The 20,151-nt window shown below is 33.8% G+C and overlaps 4 protein-coding genes and 1 non-coding gene across 7 annotated transcripts in view; 2 read left to right on the forward strand and 3 right to left on the reverse strand.

The window, feature by feature from the left end:
* Positions 1–20,151, forward strand: part of LOC125856936 (very-long-chain (3R)-3-hydroxyacyl-CoA dehydratase PASTICCINO 2-like) — a 124,542-nt gene that overhangs the window by 102,558 nt on the left and 1,833 nt on the right. The window contains exons 2-6 of the mRNA XM_049536596.1: positions 15,292–15,395; positions 15,729–15,840; positions 17,298–17,316; positions 17,407–17,495; positions 17,582–17,635. Of these exons, the coding sequence (XP_049392553.1) occupies positions 15,325–15,395; positions 15,729–15,840; positions 17,298–17,316; positions 17,407–17,495; positions 17,582–17,635 (345 nt within the window). The 5' untranslated portion in view covers positions 15,292–15,324. The remainder of the gene's footprint in view (positions 1–15,291; positions 15,396–15,728; positions 15,841–17,297; positions 17,317–17,406; positions 17,496–17,581; positions 17,636–20,151) is intronic.
* Positions 1–20,151, forward strand: part of LOC125856905 (receptor-like cytosolic serine/threonine-protein kinase RBK1) — a 60,447-nt gene that overhangs the window by 4,438 nt on the left and 35,858 nt on the right. The window contains exons 6-8 of one of the 2 annotated variants that reach the window (XM_049536563.1): positions 37–172; positions 308–457; positions 1,002–1,162. In XM_049536563.1, coding sequence (XP_049392520.1) covers positions 37–172; positions 308–457; positions 1,002–1,148 — 433 coding nt within the window. In that variant the 3' untranslated portion in view covers positions 1,149–1,162. Of the gene's footprint in view, positions 1–36; positions 173–307; positions 458–1,001; positions 1,406–20,151 lie in introns of those variants that run through there. The other variant, XM_049536562.1, reaches the window with a different exon arrangement.
* TRNAA-CGC (transfer RNA alanine (anticodon CGC)) lies at positions 1,843–1,915 on the reverse strand. Its single transcript has one exon. It is a non-coding gene; the product is annotated as a tRNA-Ala (tRNA).
* On the reverse strand, positions 2,569–5,723 carry LOC125856963 (54S ribosomal protein L51, mitochondrial). Of its 2 annotated transcripts, none has more exons than XM_049536628.1 (4): positions 5,602–5,723; positions 5,333–5,412; positions 4,371–4,477; positions 2,569–2,993 (listed from the first exon to the last, which is right to left on the reverse strand). In XM_049536628.1, exons 2-4 carry the CDS (start codon positions 5,410–5,412, stop codon positions 2,821–2,823), a joined length of 360 nt encoding a protein of 119 aa, XP_049392585.1. In that variant the 5' UTR covers positions 5,602–5,723; the 3' UTR covers positions 2,569–2,820. The 2 variants fall into 2 exon arrangements, with proteins under 2 accessions (XP_049392585.1, XP_049392584.1); XM_049536627.1 differs by having other exon boundaries at positions 5,333–5,421; positions 5,602–5,654.
* LOC125856895 (kinase-interacting protein 1-like) lies at positions 8,153–12,022 on the reverse strand. The gene is made up of 2 exons (XM_049536552.1): positions 11,777–12,022; positions 8,153–10,834 (listed from the first exon to the last, which is right to left on the reverse strand). The coding sequence occupies exons 1-2, from the start codon at positions 11,868–11,870 to the stop codon at positions 8,226–8,228; spliced, it is 2,703 nt and encodes a 900-aa protein (XP_049392509.1). The 5' UTR covers positions 11,871–12,022; the 3' UTR covers positions 8,153–8,225.

Raw genomic sequence — 20,151 nt, forward strand, 5'->3', positions numbered from 1 at the left:
TTCTTGTGATCTAATGTATTGCAAATTGATATTCAGATATATGGCTCCAGAGTACTTTATGCATGGAATTGTTAATGAAAAGACAGACGTATTTGCCTTTGGAGTTCTATTACTGGAGCTTATTACTGGTCGTCGTGCAGTTGATTCATATAGAAAGAGCCTTGTGTTGTGGGTAATGATCCTCTTAAACTGACACAATATTCATACAAATTTGTCATGCAACTTCATTTGAAGGGTTTTTACTTTTTAGTATGTTTCATTCAACGTTTCTGAAAAGTATCCGGTACCTTGTTATAATTGTGCATAGGCAAAACCGTTGTTGCAAAAGAACAATATCAAGGAAATAGCAGATCCTCGTTTAGGTGATGATTATGATGTTGTTGAGATGAAACGCGCCATGTTTACAGCTTTATGCTGCCTTCACCACTTGCCTGACATTCGTCCGAACATGAAAAAGGTAACACTACATCTACATTTTTATGTTCTGTCCCCTTTATGTCCTTCATATCAACTCCCACCAGCATTTGTAATTTTGATTCCGAGTGTTGCTGATCCTTGCTTAAATTTGCGAATGTTAAGTTTATAAACGCACACAGCTGAAAAGATTGATCGTGTGAAGGGTCCAATCACCTACGAGTTCTTGGTTATAGAGTTAGAACAGAAAGGATCTTAAAACACCTATCTGAATCTTCTGGTATTAAACTAAAAATATGTAGCGTGTACCAAAATGTTCTTTAATCTTGTGGCCTTAAACATATTATGTAGAAAATTGAATTAAAGAGTTGCCAAAAAAGGAAAGAAGCATTTTTTTTGAAACGGACTAAACATAAAAGTAAGAAAAATAAATTGAAACAGAGGGGGTAACATATATCCAACGCGACTTACAAGATGCTTTTGTAGTAAGAATAAGAGTTGCTATTCGATGTTTATATGCACAACAGAACAATCCGCGAATCAAATTTGAAATTCACTAAATGGTTACATTTTCTTCGAGTCTGCAGGTTGTTCAGCTATTGAGAGGCGAGAATGCACCAGTAGAAATGAAGCAGAGGTCAATGGGAGGGAGAGCATTGATGTTTTCAGACGAATATACAAGCACACATTATCTCCAGGATCTCAATCGCCATATGGAGCTCGTTATGGAGTAATCTTCTTACACTTTTTTGTCGAACGCTATCAATCCTAGCTCTGCTTCTGCTGTGCTATGTATTCTAGATATTATCCATTTTGATATATAAGCATGTAAAAGCGAGAGGAGTTTGAGTCGATGGCTGCTAATTTTTGGTTGAAATTTTCCGAGATGCTGCCCCATTTTAACGCAGAGAATCAACATCTAAAACTTTGAGTTTCTCTTTACGGAGCAGCACAAGTAAGGAACTGCATTAAGTACATTATAACATATGAAAAAAGTGTACATATTTTTTTTTTTATGTTTTCTTTCATATTGTTACTGGATTTGGTTGAAATCATCATAGTGAATGATTCATTTTGTAGCTGATCATGTTTTTGCATATTCTATAGTAGAATTTTGTTAAGATGTTATCATATATCAAGTGTACATACAAAGACACACCCTTTTCTGTGTTTCTTTAAAAATTTTGCAGCAAATTAGTAGCTTAGTTGATTAGTTAACTAAACTTTCACCTTGTAACAAAAAAGCTTCCTAATTACTCTCAAATCGCAAAGCGGAGCTAGGTAGGATCGAGGAGGTTCATCATAAAATATAACATTACACTATGTATTGTTTATATATATATATATAAACATAGTAGTAGATGATGAATCCGACCTGACTTGGTCAAAAGACGAAATATGTTAAAAGTGCGAAAGAAATTGTTGAATTGGAGGTGCGGGGAATCGAACCCCGTGCCTCTCGCATGCGAAGCGAGCGCTCTACCATATGAGCTACACCCCCAATTATTCTTAAGCAAAGGAATCAAAATATTAATTAAAATTAATGTGGTAATGGGCCTTTCCACCACTCGTACTTATTTGTTTTGTTTTTTGGAATTTCTTCCTGGATGTGACTATACTATATGATTTGATGTAATAGTTTAGTTTCTATTTGAGACTAGTTTACTTTAAAACATATTTTAATTAATATTTGATAAAGGGAGAGAAATTTATGTAAAAATAAATGTTATATATATTTATTAGTTAAGTGCAAATTCCTTATACAGTTAAATTATAAATTCGAGTTTTGAGTTTTTTGTTACTATAGTATAAGAATATTTATACAATCAAGGTAATTTAAAAGATAACTTACATATAACTATCACATGCCCTTGAGTTGAACTCTTTTCGCTTTGAATAATGAGTTTTTCAACATTGCTTGTGAATCTTCCAAAATTTTATGAAATTATCAAAATGCTTCCAAAGCAAGTGGTTGAGTTCAATAGTTCATAAAAAAATATTTTCTGACGATATATAATATAATAATATGGAGTAAAACCTATGTTTAAAGTACCAACAAAATAGGAACCGCCCAACGGTTATTCACATTTCATTTGCTGATCAAAGGTGAGTAGAAAGCTAATTTCACAGAGAACCTTACACAGAGAAATATGGCCATAACAAACAAATGCATTCCATCCCATTCCATCAACATCTCAAACATAGCACCCCCTTCAAAAATCTCATCACGAGTAAATTATTACATTATCGAGTGCATTACCGATTGAAAAAAGTCTACCTTCTCATACACATAGACCACAATCCATAACTTGTTTGTCCAAAAAGACTACGCCTACAAGTTACCGAACCATATGACAAAACCTAGGAAGACAGATATCGCCTGCATATAACTTTTTCTTTTGGCGCTTATAACTCCAATGCTGTTGACCATGTACCTTGAACGCTTGGTTGTTTTGTAACATGCCGAGTCTTCAGCTTCACCACCTTTCTTCCAAGCGAATTCCTTAGCTTGGTCGCTGCTTCAAGTACTTCGTCTTGACTCAAGTTTTTCACACATACAACACGCTCGTTCTTGTTCTCTAATTGAAAAGCAAATGAGTACACTCGTGAAAAGAATTACAGGAAAAACAATTGGTTTTTAAATAAACTGATACAACAAATATACGAGCCATAATTAGGAATATTAACTTCAGAACAACAAGTATAGATATTTGACTACGTTTGGACATGGTTGCGTGGTGGAAAATGTGTTCGACATGACACGTTATATTTGACACTTTCTTCAGCTGTCAACATAATAAAGTATTAAATGCAACTAATTACTAGTCATACCCTATGTACAATATAAGGCTTGCTGGCGTAAGTCTGATCTCTAAATCGATTTATAGACTGAGTATATATCTTCAGCTATGTCTGGGAAGATAGAATATAAGAAGTCACACTGATCCAGTGAAAGATAATGTCATTCATGGCATCATTGGGATAATAACTTCAAAACAAGATAATACTTATCTTTTCTGAATCAAGTCTTGAAAGTGATATTATAAGTTTTTGACGAGATACGTGCATGTGTCTTTGTTTATTCCTAAAGGTGCCACGAACTGTGTTATCTTCACTGAATCGGTGTGACCGACTCCTCATTTTAAATCTATCTAAACATAGCTGAAGAGATCAGATGTATTCCAATGATCCCCACATGCATAAGTAGTGAAAGAAAGGTCAACAGTGGAAAGTGTACGAAGTCACAGTGATAAAAAGAGAAGGATGGTAGGATGCAGGTTGAGGGGCGGGAACACAGAGTTTCCATAAAGGAGGTTTCCACAATATCTGTAGTGAAAGGGAAAACATAGTCAATGACAATGAGCATAGATGAATGGTAACTGAATACAATTGATTAAAAACCAACAACAACAACAACAACAACAAGGGTCTGAGGGGTAGAGTTTACCAGACCACACCCCTACCTTGTGGAGGTAAGGAGACTGTTTCCGAATGATCCTCAGCTCGAGTATAACAGATCAGAATAATGAAAAAGGAAAAAGATAGTGGAGAAACAACGTAACTAATAAGGAAAACAGTTGATTAACAAAGAGAGCAAAAAATTTATTCTGCCAGTCACCATTTCGACAGCTTTAACTTAGAGAGGGTTCCAAATCAGAATGGATCTCAGCAAACCATAATGGAAAAAGGCCAGTTAGAGTAACTTCGGCGCAGAGCGTAAGCTACTATAAAGGAATCTTCAAACATAGAGTGCTCATCGAGTGGGAGCCTGTTTAGTTTCTCAATACCAGGTCAAGGTATGCCTAGGCAACCCAAGCAAAATTCAGAAGACGCTCTGGTCACAGTCAACTGTAAGTCTTGCTAATTTTTCTCTCTTCATATACACCCCCCCTTTGACACAGAGAGAATGATTTTTTACAGTATGGAATTGAGCGGAAACAGGGAGAAAATCTTACTGTATAATCCCTTCAAGAAAGGATGCTGACCACGATTGAGTTCAGTGACCACCTCAAGATGCGGATTTTTCTCCTTGAGTGCTGGCAATTCAGACTCCATGAATGCCCTGCAATAGTAGATACATACCTTTACATATGCCACAGAGTTATTTTGCTATATATATTCCTCTACCTCAGTCATCCAGAAACTAGCAGCCCATTTTGTTTCCTCATTTTTCTGCTTAAGTTGATTAATAATTGTTATTCCATTTTGTTTTACCAATAAAAAGTCTCAATCTTTTCCTCTCGCGACTACATGTTTAAAATTCAAATAGGACTAAACACCTCCACATGTAAATTGCACATCAGCAATATGTCAAAATTCTAGACAGATACACTTACCTCAAATCACAATACATGCAGAAAGAATACTACTTCTTGACAGATTGCAACATGGGAAAAAACATTCATCTTATACTAAAAGAATTTCAAAAGAAAGTCAGGCTCATAACATTATACTACTCAATCCATTCCACTGAACAAGGAAATAGCATTGCTCCATTCATCCACACTTCACTTGACCAAATTTCGCAAACACCAAAAAATATAAAGAATAAAGTTTGGAAGAGGTTATTAAATTGAGATGCATAAAAATATGTATGAAACACTTAAAAACTTGTGAAGGTAAGATAATCATCCATAAAAACATCTTATCGTGGATGAAATAATATAAAGTATAATCCTTTCTTTTTCCTCTTTAGTTTTTCTTCAAAATTGCAACTACAGCATTTCCAATTGCCACATTTCTTATATATGTCGAATTAAAGCATTGATTTTCTAAAAGTTTAAGTTGTACACATTTCCTCTCTCGTTTCATTCATCATTCTTATTCGAAGATTCCCAGTAGAAACAGCCTCATTATGATTCAGATTCATCTATAAATCCAATATAAACGATAAAAAGCTTCACAAGTTAACCTTTACCTTATTCCCCTGCTACTGCCACCCCAATTGCAATAGCTGACTACCAGTTTCCTTAGCTGCCAAACACCTCTTAGTGCCATCTGGATCAAACACATTCACAAATTCCAGAGCTCATCATTCACAAACAAAAATTGACGCCGCAAGTAGCATATGCAATATTGTTAAACGTGCAAGCTTTAGAATTGAATTTTTGTACATTAACTTTTTTTATGATTGAATTTTTTGCAAAAAACATGAAAATATATGAAGAGAAAGAGAGAAATACATACAATTTTATTCCGTCGGAGAAAATAATTTGCAGCAGAAAGAGATTGAGAGTGAGAAGTAGAACGTCGGCCGCCGGTGACTTGGGCAAAGTGAACCCTTCACAGAATTGGGGCTTGGAGAACTTGAAATTGGAGTAATTTGGGTTCCGGGGTCGGATCTATCCGTTAAAAAGAGGCCCATTAGTGGGGTAGAATTACACAAATAGCCACTTTCAGCCATTTGATTGAAATATAACTAAATTACGGAGTTTCCTTTTAAACTCAATAACAGCGATTATTTTTTAAAGATAATATCAGGAAATCATCGGTGAATAGTGAATACCACTTCCCCAAAAGCAAAAATTACCTAAAATTTCCTATCATTTTCCTCTCTCCCCTATTCACAAATGCATCACTCTTATGCGATGTATCGAAATATGATATATTGAGACATGTCTGTCTTGTATCAACAAAGGTAATGCGTCAGGACTCAAAGTATCGAAATATATTTAAGATTGCAATACAAATATTTTTCTTTCTTCCCTAAAATGGGTATCTAATCAAACTGTGTAACATAAATTAAAATGAAATAAGTATTAGCTAATAGAGTATATAATACTAACATAATAGTAAGGGGTGGTGATAAATTTAAATCTGCTCTATCAAAATTCAAATCTACACAATAATTAGCATGCCGAAATTATAATTAAATAAATAATATATTATCTAACAACTTGAATTTTTAAATTGAAAAGTCACTTTTATCTTTTATTTCTATAAAGTTTATATACGATCCTTTGATTTATGTTTGCTTGGTCCTAGCTGACTTGACACTCCATTTAATAGATTATAAATTAGGAGTTTGCTTTACTAAACGATTATTAATTATGCTTTGAAATTCTAAATTTGATTACTATTACATGATATAGTTATTTAATAATAAAGTAATATTGTAAGAATATAATAAAATTCTTTTGATTTGTTAAAATATATAAGTAAAAAGAAAAGTATATTTTTAATATAAGGATCAAGTAAAATAAAACAGAGGCCAAAATAACTTATAAATCAACAAAAATGGAAAAACTAATGAAACTACTCTCATGCAAGCTTACTTATTCAATTGATTGGTTACCTAAACTTTCATTTTATCAGAGGAAAATTTATTTCCGATCTTGTAACTTTCTCCCTCATTTCTCCTTTCCTATTTATAATTTAAAATTTTAAAATAAAATAAAATAAAATATTGGACTAAAACAACCAAAATATAGACCCAATATTATTTGTTTCAAATAAAGTCAGCACAATTTTCCTAACTAAGGTTTAATTTTCTTTTCATCTATCAATATGTGACTTTGTTCGTACGGAGCTGCCCCCACCCTCACCCTCACCCTCACGCCAACAACTATCTTCATAGCTGACCAATAAAGGACCAAAGGCAGCTTCCAGTAAAGTGGATCGATTCTTCTAAGATATTTCAAGGAAATTACTCCAAAATTGAATTCCAATTTTACAATGTAAACTTTGAGCCTTTTCCAAGTAATTCAAACACATTTTTCCTACTATATACCTTTCATATAATAAGTCTACAAAAATTGCTATAAATTAAACCATCAAACTCAACATTGCACCTCATAATCTTGATTTTGAGTTTATAACTTCTGAATCGTAGCAAAAATAGTTTAGTGGATTTTAAAGCATTATTGTGACTCCGACCCTGATCAGAACAACTATGGCATGCTATTCACCATCAATGATATACATATCCATTTTGATGGCATTTAACATGTTGGGGAATATCTACAGAGCATATATTCACGAGCAATATTCGCTTTTTGCTTTCATCTTATTCGTTTATTTAAGCTTCGTCTTGTTACTATACTTCTCGTATGCATATCGTCGTTTTCCATCACAGGAAAAGTCATTGCATAAGGACATTATAGGACTTGTTCTATGGTTCTTGTATTCAGCCATCATATTTGGCTTTGTCTTTCAGTTTTCACCGATTTTAGGCTTCTTGGCTGCTCTGTTTCTTTACGTCGTTGCCATTGCTGGAAGCGCCATTTTCTATTATATTTATGTTGTTCATGAAGAAGATGAAAATGAGAGGAAATGGTTTTGTAGGAGTGTGAGTTTGTCTCAGGGGGAATTGGATGTCATTTCCGAGAAAGTTTGAGCAGAGACGAAGTCACGATTTGAACTTTATGAGGATAGCCACATGTTTAAGTAATTGAGTTTTGTATATTTTTAGTGGATTTCTTAATGTAAATAGAGGATTTGGATTAAAGCTACTGAATTCTGCTGAACTCGTATGTTGACCTCCTAGTTTTGATGGGAGAAAAAATGAACACCATTTGTGCCTTTGACAAGCACGAACATAATATTTATACCATAGTTTTACAACATTCATTTTTATACTATCTTTGACAAGCACGAACATAATGTTTATACCATAGTGTTACAACATTCATTTTTATACTACTTTTGACAAGCACGAACATGATTTTACGCCGGTCAGAATGTTTATAGAGAACAATATAACTGCTAAGACTATTAACAAACTTCCAGATACATGTATAAACAAAAGGAAGAAGAAAAAACAAAGATCAAGAATTCATGTTCTATACAAAGGTACCCAAGCCCTCAAGGACCTAGTATTTCCTATTGAGGTGAATGCGCGAAAAAACTGAACGCTTTTGCTTCTTTGATTTAGTTCCAAAGATGAATGAGTGTAAGGGAATTCTTGATTTGCTCACTGCGTGCATCAAGTGTGATTGGTTTCCATTAAGTCCGAATTCTTGATCCAATTGTGTTATAGTCTTCTCGACGTCTAGTTGAAGTGTAGTTACACGACGAACACCAGCTTCTAGTTCCTCTCTTACCTTGTTGTTCTCTTGTTTCATGTTGAAAACTGCACCTTGGAACCTTGCTGCTTCATGACTGCTCAATCCGATTCCGTCTAATGCAACTCCCACTTTTAGAGCTTTTGTGATTTCGTCCTGAATGCTGCATAAAGCTGTGAACTTGCGATCGAGTTCATCTTTTAGAAGCAATGTGTGTGATAACCACATTGTTAGTTCACTGTGAATCTCCTTCATGTGTTTATATAAAGGCCTGATTTCTGATTTATCTTGCATTTCCTTGTCTTTGAGTTTGGATATTTCGAGCTGCAAGTCATGGATCGTGGTCTTGAACTTTTGAACCTGATGGAATGTTGAGCTGAACCTTAGCCAGAAATCCAAGTTTTCGTCTAGAATTGAATTAATGCTAAACCGGATTTTCCCCTCAATTGGCGATAGTACTGATGCACGTTGATCAACCAAAATCGTCTTGATGTCTTCTTCATCGTGCTCTACTATAGGAATATCGTTGTCCTTCCTTTGAGGCAGCTCATCGGGTTTCAAGCTTCGATCAGATGAAGGATTTTCTACCTTCAGCTCTTTATCTTGATCAGAAGCATGTCCTTGTTGCATGAGACTCAATTTTCGACGTAGATTATGTATCTCTTCATCCCTCTTTGTGATAGCATATTTAAGCTCTCTTATCTGAAGTGTGAGGTCGAACTCGATTTCTCTATCTCTCTTCTCCATATCACTTAGCTTCTTTGTAACTTCCTTATAATCCCTGAGAATTGTTTTATAGTCATTTAAGAGAATGCTTTCTTTATCCTCCAAACCGCTCAACAGCATCTGTTGCCAATTAAGATCATCCTCCTTTTCTGCAACTTCCTCTATTTTCGTCTCGTAAACTTTAGTTCCAGATTGAGCTGAGACTTTCTCATCGCCTTTTTCAGCTGTTATTGGCTGCAGAAATGTGACGTGCTTCTTTGTAGGTTTTTTAAATTCCCCTTTGTTACTTAGACTGGAATCGTGCTCTTTGCGAACTTCTTTATCTTTTTCTGTTATGGTACTTAAGTTCTTGAGACCTTCACCTGAACTAGGATGATCTTTTTGTGTCACAGGATCTTGTCTCATAGTCACTTCATTTGGAGATGAATCTGTTCCATCGAGCTCCTCATCCGGTTGGACACTACTCAATTTACCGGATAAATGGTCTATATTAGCACGAGCCTCAACAAAGTGAGTTCGTAGGCTACTGTCTTGGTTTACAACATCTTTATTGATGTTCTCAATAGTTTCCAATTTTGCTTCTATCGCGGTCACCCTGATATTCAGGTTGTAGGTATCGCCTGTCTGAGCTACCTTATCGTCTTCCAAAGACTGAACTTGTATTTGTAGTTCATTAGCTTCTCTTCTTAATCTGTCAATCAAAAGTGTCTGAGATGCAACTTCTGTTTCTAGGCTGATCACCTTATTCACAAGCTCGTCGATTTTCTCTGCCAATTGTGACATCGTTAAAGATCCTTTAGAGCTCGCGTCCATTTGGTCCTTAATCTTGTCTTGTAATGACTCTATCTCCTTACCAACTTGTTGGTTCGGGAATTTAACTCTATCAGCCTTCAGTTCATCAATTTGCTCGGGAAGATACTTATGCCTAAAGGACTTAAGTTTCTTACAAGAATCGTCAATTTTGTTGAACTCATCTTGCGCTTCTTGTGTATATACATCTTGTTTCTCCTGGAGATGAGTTAATGTTTCTTGACATGATTGCAATGCTGCTTCAGCCATCAAAGTGCAAGCCTCAGCATCCTCAATAACCCGACCCTCGCCAAATTCATCCTCCAACGTACATATCTTTTGTTGCTTTTCCATGATTTGGTTTTCAATTCCTCTGTACCTTTCAAGTCCATTCTTGTAGGAACTCCTTATGAACTCTTTCACAGTTTGCAAGGCCAATATGTCTTTCTGAAGTTTGTCAATCTCTTCAATAGCCTCGTTTTTGGACAAACCAGATTTCGCGACATCATCTGTCAATTTCTTGCCTTGTCTTTGTTTTGTGGTAGTTGACATAAGACCTTTTAAGTCTTTTATAGGAGGCTTTGGTATGTTTGATGATCCATTTGGTGGAATTTGTGTAAAATCCTTTGGCATTCTTGGAGTTGGGGCGCCATATTCGTCTTCCTCTTCCATTGCTAGTTGAATTTGTTCCGGGCAGATAGTAGCAATTGTGTTGTTGGCAGTCTGTAGTTCTTTCGACAGATGATCATATCGTTCAGCCAACGCGCGATAGGCACGATAGGATTCTTCCACAAAGTTTATCAGCTCTGGCCTTTTCTTGTAGTACATTTCAGCCCTTTTGGCAAATGAATCTCCATCCTCTTCAATCAGCTTAATCACAGTTTCAACTCTCCCTTGCATATCTGTTAACACCATATGCATATACAAATGGAGTTATTGCTTTTCATAATCAACAAGCAAGAAAATGCAGGAAACAAAGAAAGGCAAAATACATAAGTAGACATTCAAAATTTCGCCTCAGCATGGCAAGTAAACACTCCCACTTTAAGTATGCATATCTAAACACCTTTACTTGTCTCCAATGTGTCAGTTGAATATCTCAACTTACAAATTGATCATCTAGACACCTCCAAAACTTATGTGTCATGTCAGCATTGGGTGTCCACAAGCACAGTGGGGACGAGTTGGAGTGTTTGGTCGTCAGTTGAGATCAAGTTGACCGAGGTGTCTAGATATGCACTCTCAAAGTTGGAGTGCTTACTTACCAGCTAAGGCCAAATTTGAATGTATGTTTATGTATTATACCAAAAGGAAAATGACTCGTTTGATTGACATCACTACCATAGACCACTTCGATACTATGTTGCTTGAACTCTTTGTTCTCAACGGGTGCGTGTCGGATCTTCCAAATATAGTGCATTTCTAGAAGATTTGACAAGGGATGCGACAATATTTTTAAAAAGTCCGAGCAACATAGCTTTGAAATGAACCCTTTAATAATATTTTTCAATCGACCCCAACTAGCTTGAAATTGAGACCTAGTACATAATTGTTGTTGTAATAAGATTGTGCAATCTAGCATATATCTAGAACCCTTTGATAATATTTTCTACCTGGTTTTTAAATTTAATTAAAATGGAGGGACAAAAGCAATACAATGCAAACAAAAAAATATATTATAAAATGAAGAGGAGCTCATTTCTTCCCATCCATCACGGTGACAAAATTACATGGTACATGTACTGATACGAGATAATAAGCACCCAATGAAATTACTCGAGATGCCTACCAGCTAACCTTGACACCACAATTAAAAATTAAAATGATTATCAAGGTCAATATACCTTGAAGGCTTTGTTCAAGCCATTTGGATTGTTTGGTCCTAATGTGGCTAGCAGCCCACCATGAATAAGCATTGCTTGCAGCTCTTTGCAACATCTTGTCAATTCTTGATCTTTTTTTTCTTCTTTTTTAAATAATTCACATGATAAATGAAACTCTTCCTCTTTTGTATTTTATGTTTTCAAAAGAACAAAAATATTTTAGGAAAGAGGAAGAGTTTCAAACATGAGAGAAAAACACAAGAAAACTAAAAAGAGAAGAATTAGGAAAAAGCTCAAGATTTCTTGTTAATTAGTAGATTAAAGAAGAATTAATTCTTGGTTTATGGTTGGGAGTTAATTTAGCTCCAAATTAAGTCATAGCCGTAGCAAATAAAATCACACGAATGTTGTTTATATTCGCCTTTTATTTTATTACACTAAAGTAATCAAATTATTTTTTATAATGAAAAAGTCATTCAATTTTATCTAATACGATAGAAAGTCATTCAATTGTTCTTTTAATGAAAAAAATGTTATATTTTACTCTGGTATCATAAGAAGTCATTAGCGATTGTAGCACCTTCTTGTACTTAATTATAACTAGTGATTTTATGTAAAATTTAGACAAAGTTGAGTTAATTCTTCTATTTTAGCTAGATTTGATTTAGATATTTTGTTGTATCTTTTTCTGAGAAAAATAAAATTATAACATCAAACTTGTGAAATTATTGGTAAAATTGAGGTTGGTCTAATTTAATATCTAGCTTTAGAGGGAGAAACAAAATTGAATAAGAAAGATGTGTCATTTTGTTCCCCCTCTATTAATTAGGCCACATGTATTCTCTTTAAATTTTGGACCATCTCAACTGTTTTTTTAAATATGGCAATCATTTTTAAAAAAAAGTGTTTGTAAATTTAAATATGTTATGTATTTATTAATTTGATGTAAAATATTTACCGATAAGAGTAACTTTATTGCAATTTGAGTATATGAGAAAAATCTTTCTCGCATATTCATCTAAATTTATGTGCCATGTTTTTTAATTTGTTCCAAAATGCATACTTCCTCATATTGACTTTAATTGCATTTTATTCCTAATTAATAAGATACTTATAGTTACATATTTATTTATAATTTGATTTAGATCATAAATTTTGAACACTACTCTCTTTCTTAAACAATCAACATAAGATTTGAAGGCGCTTACCTTAAGAGTAAACCGTCAAATTAAACATTTTTTTCTTTTACCTTGAAGGTTTGCTCATAAAGTAAAAAAATAATTAAAATTATGTATTTCTAAGATCATTGAAATTGACTTCTTAAATTTTTTGTGATCGATCAAATAATATTATATAAAATGGGATAGAGGAGTATTAAATAATAAAATACTATTATCTCCGCCTCATATATATGACACATTTTCTCTTTTAATTTGTACCAAAGAAAAAAAAGTATTCTATATTTTGTCGCAACATAACTTTTATATTTAATAACATAATTAGAATTATACAAATATTAATAACATGCTTTGAAACTATTAGTCTAAATGTCATGTTTAGTAGTGGTTAATGTGGGTGTGGGTGTGGGGGGGGGGGTGAGTGGATGGAGAGGTGAAAACAAAGTTAATATAAATGAAGAATAATTCAATCCACCCATATTTAATTCATAAGATTAAAGTGAATGGGTGGCAAAATGAGTTGGAAAGAAGATGAGTTGATCCATATTTACCTATATTTTTATGAGTAAATCGTACTATACTTTAGAGTACTTTTTTTTAGAATTCAATATCCAGTTAGAGCTCCAGTAATATGCTATTCCCTCCGTCTCATATTATAAGTCACCTATTTCTAAAAATAGTTGGACCACATTATATGTCATTTTATAAAATTTATGCATAAATTACCATATTTTGCCCATTATACCCTTGATTGATTAATTAATTAATCTTGAAAATGTATTTACTTTGACTAACCTAGGAAATCTACAAGTAATTAATTTTATTGGGAGAGCACTTCATTCATTAATTAACTACTCCCTCCATTCCATATTAGCTTAAGCTTTGAGGTGTTTCACACCACTTTAAGAAAAGTAGGTTAGGACATAAATTGAACATAATTTTTCATTTTTACCCTTATTAATTATTGTCAAAAATAACTAAACATTAATCATAATAACTAATTTCAATACTAACTTAAAGGGTAAAATTGGAAGATTATTTTAAAAATAGTCTTGAAGATTGAAAACTTAAGTTAATTTAAAAAATGGAAAAGGGCTCAAAGCTTAAGTTAATATGGAATGGAGGGAGTACTTTCTTTATTCACTACTTATTCTATAAAATCTGATTTTGAAAAAAAATATCAACAAACAAATTAAAAATAAAAGATGAAAAAAATTCAAAAATAATCTTGAAAGTTGAAGCTTCAACAAATTTTATCAAGGAAGATGACATTTCAAAAAGTTCAAAGGATGTAAAAATAGAAGACCCAACCAAAACATGTGAAGGCCAAATTGAGAAAAATCAAGATCCAAATAAAGGAGTTATGCACCATTTAAATAAAAAAACAAATGATTTGTCGAACAAGAACTAAAATTCATTTGTCGTCTTATTTCATTATCAATAACATCAGAGTCAGTACATGAAAATTTAGATCAATTAGAAGTAATGGAATTTTAATATTTTGTGATGTTGTCATGTTTGCTTTAAGAATTTATACATAAAAATATAAAAAAACATTTTACACAAAATATATAGGAAAATTGAGGTGGGAAAAACTTGATTTTTTTTTCTTTTGGATCAATTGGTGAAAAAATTTGGTTCCAAAAAGTAAAATTTAAATAGTCATCCAAATGCATTTATATTTTTGAAATCTAACATTTTATCATTTATTACAAAGTTGTCATTAACAAACATTAAATAAGGACATAAAGGTAAAATTATATTATTTCTTAATGCAAGTGCAAATGAAAAATGTGACTTATAATATGGGGACGGAGAGAGTAACAAACTTGCAAAAACATTCCACCTTACTATTTATCTACATTACATTTGAAATTAAAATGCAATTCATTAAGACGTGATCTAACCCTGATGCCTAGCTATTGACCCTCGAGATCAAGAGACAAATTTTGAATCGAAGAATAGAGTGTGAAGTCAAGAGTCAAATTCCAAAATAAAAAATTGAGAGTCTAAGTTCCAAAACACATATTCGAGACCAGTTCTCGAGTCGAGTCTCAGGTCCGAGTCGGAGTCGGTGACAGCAAGACTTGTTATGATTCTCTACCTAACATTCCTAACATGACACGTGGTTAAACAAGAAGGAACAATTCATCACCACTTCACTACGACGTCGTTTTACTTGCCAATCTCTTTACCATTAATGGAGTTTTCCACGGTTTTGAATAATTTTGTCAGCTAAGCGTTGACAGTTGAGAAGCAGATTCAGTAGTTCATCTGCTCACCAACACTGATTAATTTCTCATAAATACACTTCTTTCTTCAAATACCCAATTGGGTTTTTTGATATTTTGGATATTTTTTTCAAAGTTTTAAGCTTTTTGGAGTCTGTCAATGGCTGGAGTTTTATCAGTTCTAAGACGCATTTACCTCACACTTTACAATTGGATTGTCTTTTTTGGATGGTAAACTTCAATACCCACCTTTTATTTTTTCTCCTATCTTCCTGTATCGTAAAGGCGGATTCAAGATTTAAACTTTATGGGTTTAATATTTAAGGTTCTTCAACTTATTGTAGTTTTGAAATTATAAGCTTAGATTTATTATTTGTTGCAATTTTAATGAATTTTACTCATAAATTTATGTTTCGCCTTGAATATACAGCCTACAGGGTTCAGGTACCTTGGAGATATGAACTTTTTTTGGGATTGAACATAGTTGATTGATTGATTGATTAGTTTATGTGTTTTTCATTATTAATTAACTGTAGATCTGAGATCTTTAATTGGAAATTTCAGGTTTCAAGTTTTTTATCTTGCTGTGAAAACTCTGAAAGAGTCTGGGCATGAACATGTCTATGATGCTGTAGAGAAGCCTTTGCTTTTAGCTCAAACCGCCGCCATTTTAGAGGTAACTCCCACCATGGTTATGTAAGGGGCGGAGCCACGTAAAATTACACTTTTATTATATGGTTACAAGTTAGTATTTTTATGAATATATAATTGATGTTGAACCCTCATCGGCGTTTTCTTGTGTTTACTGCTTCATATTTTGAGCCCCTTAATGAAAATCTTGGCTCAACCCAGTTATTATCATGTTGTATATAGATGGGTATATTTGTGAAGGTGGGGGTGGTGAGTGGAATGCTATTTTCTCATTAGTTTTGGGTAGTTGGAATACGAGGTTGATGAATAAATGAAATTCTAGACATTTGTTATTCAATTTGCTTAAAAGATTGAATTTTTAATCCACATGAGGGAATATCTATTTTGGGAAATTTTACCTAATAGATATATTTTCATTCATATATGTTGGGTCAAATGTGGCAAGTTTTTGAAGGAATATGGCTGAAAGTTGTTGACACTCTACCTCTCCATCCCCACAACATACAGTTAAGTGTAATGTTGGTAAAAGTTTCATTTTTCTTTTTGTGGAATTCCCAAAAGTTGCTTCTCTTGTTACTTGAAAAAAAATTGGTTTTTCAAATCTAATTTGCTTATTACAGGCCCTTTAAACTAATTAAGCTTGGTTGAAACATAAACTATAAATACGGTACCTACTTTTGTATGATCTTTATCTAATGATAATGCTTTTCCTTCTGAAGACTAACAATGTCATACCTCCTCTGTTTCAATTTGTTTGTTTTGCTTTGACTTGACACGGAGTTTAAGAAGTAAAAAAAAACTTTTGAATCTTGTGGTCTTACGCTAAAGATACGTAGAATGTACCAAAATGTCCTTTAATCTTATGGTCTTATATGTTCTAAGATGAAAGGTTGGATTATCAATCTCATACCAAAACCGATCAATTGAATCACTTTTTTCAGGAAAATACGAGATATCTAAGTCATACAAGTAAAAAGATCTATTCATTTTTAAAAATAAAAACAAAAAGGGGGATTGGATTGATGATAAAATAGAATCCTGGGTCATGCCAGGTAAATAGTTAGAAGTAAAGGGTTGCCAAAAAAGGAAAGTAACATTCTTTTTGAAATGGACTAAAAAGAAAAGTAACACAAACAAATTGAAATGAAGGGAGTAGTTACTTAAATCTAATGAATAATGTGTGTTGTCATTTTTTAAATAGTTTTAAAATGTTTCAGTGGTTTGTGCTGCTACTGTTGCTGGATAGAAGTCCTAGTTGCAACTCACATGTAACTTGCCCTGTGTAGCCGCCTGTAACCAACATGTAGCTGGTTGTTTGTGCTGTCTCCATTCTCTTATTATATGCTTATGGAATTTCTTAATCAAATTTTGGGTAAATAATTGTTGTTGCAGAACTGTGGGTTTAGTATTGTTTATTGCATGGTGTTATTATCATTAGATGCTAACATGTTAATTTTCTTTTCCACATGAATCGCGAAACAGATACTTCATGGTTTAGTGGGTAAGTTTCTAGATCCCAAGTTTAAATAAGCTCAGGGAGAAGTGTTTGAACTATAGTAATAACCTATTCTTTTCCATCACCCTTAACTAGGTTTGGTAAGATCGCCAGTATCAGCAACTCTTCCACAAATAAGTTCAAGATTATATGTAACGTGGGGTATTCTATGGAGTTTCCCTGAGGTTAGCTTAGTTAATTTCCTTGAATTTCTACATACAATATAAAACTATAAAAGTACTTTAACTAACAAATTTATTTGCTGATGCAGCTTCGGTCTCATATTCTTGTTAGTTCTCTAGTGATTAGCTGGTCTATAACAGAGGTGAGTCTTGCTTATTTGTAAGCTTCAAATTTTGTTTATGTTAAGATGTCTATTTATAGTAACTTGACTTTGCAAGTCTCCTAACAATAACTGCAATGGTCAGATCATTGATTTATTAGTAAAAGAAAGTCTTCTTGCTAGATATGTGCTTTTCTAGACTTTATTTACTATATTTAGTTGAAAACTAAGAAAAAAGAACACGGAACAACTGAGTAAAAATCTGAGACTTATGCTGGTACCAAGTAATTGCAAGTGTAGAGAAGTTGTTTTCCACCACACCTTGTTGCAGTGATTATAATAACAATTAAAACAGATCAAAGATACGTCTGAATATAGATGAAGAAAACATTGTTTACTGTGCGTTGACTCCATTTAATCTTTTCTTTTGAATAAAGATTGCTTTTGTTTCTTCTTTATATGTCAGAATGCTATTGTACGCATAGCCGAGCAACTCCTCTTTTTCATAATTAACCATGCGTATTAATATTTTCCCCACATTCTTTTCTAGTCTTTTATAGTTTTAGGTTAAGATTGATTTCTCAATGATTTGGCCCTCAAATGATTATGATGGATGTACTTCTTAGTTTGGAAGTAACAACGAACACAGCGAGTTTTATTGGGTAGACAAATGAAAAGATATAGATTATTCAGAACTCATGCTTTTTTTTCATTTCCATTTATTTCTATCTCTAGGAAAAATTGATTAAAAGATCGATAAAATATCCTCAATCTTAGTCCATAAGTTGGTTCTTTTTGCTTGCAATATCTTAGACTAACAATCATGAGTAATGCTTTACTATGTACTAGACCATCATTAGCATGAACATGTGCAATGAGTGCTGAAATCAAAATTGTGATTACTTCTTCTGCCTTCATTTTAATTCAGTTGTGATGTTTCAACCGACACAACAACAACATACCCAATGTAATCTCACAAGTGGGTCTGGGGAGGGTAGAGTGTACGCAAACATTACCCCTGCCTTGGGAGGTATAGACTAGAGAGTCTGTTTCTGATAGACCCTCGGCTCAAGGAAAAGCATATCAAAGCAGATACTAAGGAAAGCTTGACAAAACATTCTTAAAAAAAGGCAGTTACTACAACAAAATAGTGCGATAATTGAAGTACAAGAGATAGTAACAAAAATCGAAAGACAAGAAACTACAAGAGAAACACTCCGACTGCTAGTAAGGAAGGATAGGCAAGATAGCACTCTACTACCTACTAACCTTTCAACCGACACAACATATAGATATTAGCCTTTATCGTCCGTATATGTTGTGGAATCCAGTGAAGCTGCAAAGACCTGAGGCTGAGTTGGTTCCCATGAGACCCACACTCAAATGTGCCCATTTGAGGCAACAAATTCAAGGTTGGTGGGGAAGGGAGGGTGGGAGATAAGTAGGATCTAACCATCCCAATCATCCTTCCTGAGGATTCTGTCAAAAGACTAATTACTATTTTTAAGCAAGTCCTATTTGTTCTCAATGAGAGACCTACTGGGCTAAAGAATCAGTCTCTTCAATTAGAGTGTCAATCAAGAGTTTTTTCAAGAGAGAAAGAGATAGGAGAAATGGGAAGATAACAGAGAAGAGGATAGAGAGGTATCTGGACAGGAAATTTTTCTCAATTACTCTCACCAGATTTCTCTTCTTAGTTTCAAAAATTGTAGAGTGTTTTGTGGGGGCAGCTTAATGTATTTAGTACTCGATGATATTACAAAATTAGACTGTTCTTTTATAGATAAGCTAGCTTAGCTTTCCTTATCTTTTGCTTTTCCTTTCTGTATTGGTAAGGGCCAACATGAATGTTGAAATAATCAACTTCAACTAAAGCATCCTTGTGCATTGTGAGACTGTTAAAATGGATGATTGTTCAATTATTCAGAAATACTCTACACCAGGAGATATCAGTAGACAGTAGGTAATGGTTTGCTTGATGAATTTGTTTTTTAATTCCTAAGTATTCCACTTAATTATCGTAATTCAACAGAGATACCTCTCCAAGGGAGCCTTGGTGAAACGGTTAAGTTGTCTCCGTATGACCTATATCATCACAGTTCGAGCTGTGGAAGCAGCCACTATTGCTTGCACTAGAGTAGGTTGTCTAAATCACACCCCTTGGGAGTTGGGGGTGCAGCCCTTCCTCCGACCCTGCGTGAGCGCAGAATGTTTATGCACCTAGTCGCCTTAACAAAGATGCCCCTCAATTATCCTTACTCCATATAGTTAACACTTAACAGAGAATTGTGTAATTCAGACTTATTTTCCCTGATTCCCTCAATAAGTTTGTGAGAGCACATCAGACGGAACATCATGTCATTGCACGATGCATGTCATAACTCATAAAGTGATTGTACAACTATTTTTCTCACTCTCTTGCTATCCAGTAACTTCTATCTGTGACCAAGGGCCAATTTTGGTTATTAATGATGTCATTTCATGACTGCTCAACTGATGATACTCATATCTAAATAATAAGTTGATAGTTTGTGTCAATTCATGGTTAAGCAACATGT

This window comes from Solanum stenotomum, chromosome 2, assembly GCF_019186545.1.
Source record: "Solanum stenotomum isolate F172 chromosome 2, ASM1918654v1, whole genome shotgun sequence".
In the NCBI taxonomy this organism is placed as follows: Eukaryota; Viridiplantae; Streptophyta; class Magnoliopsida; order Solanales; family Solanaceae; genus Solanum; species Solanum stenotomum.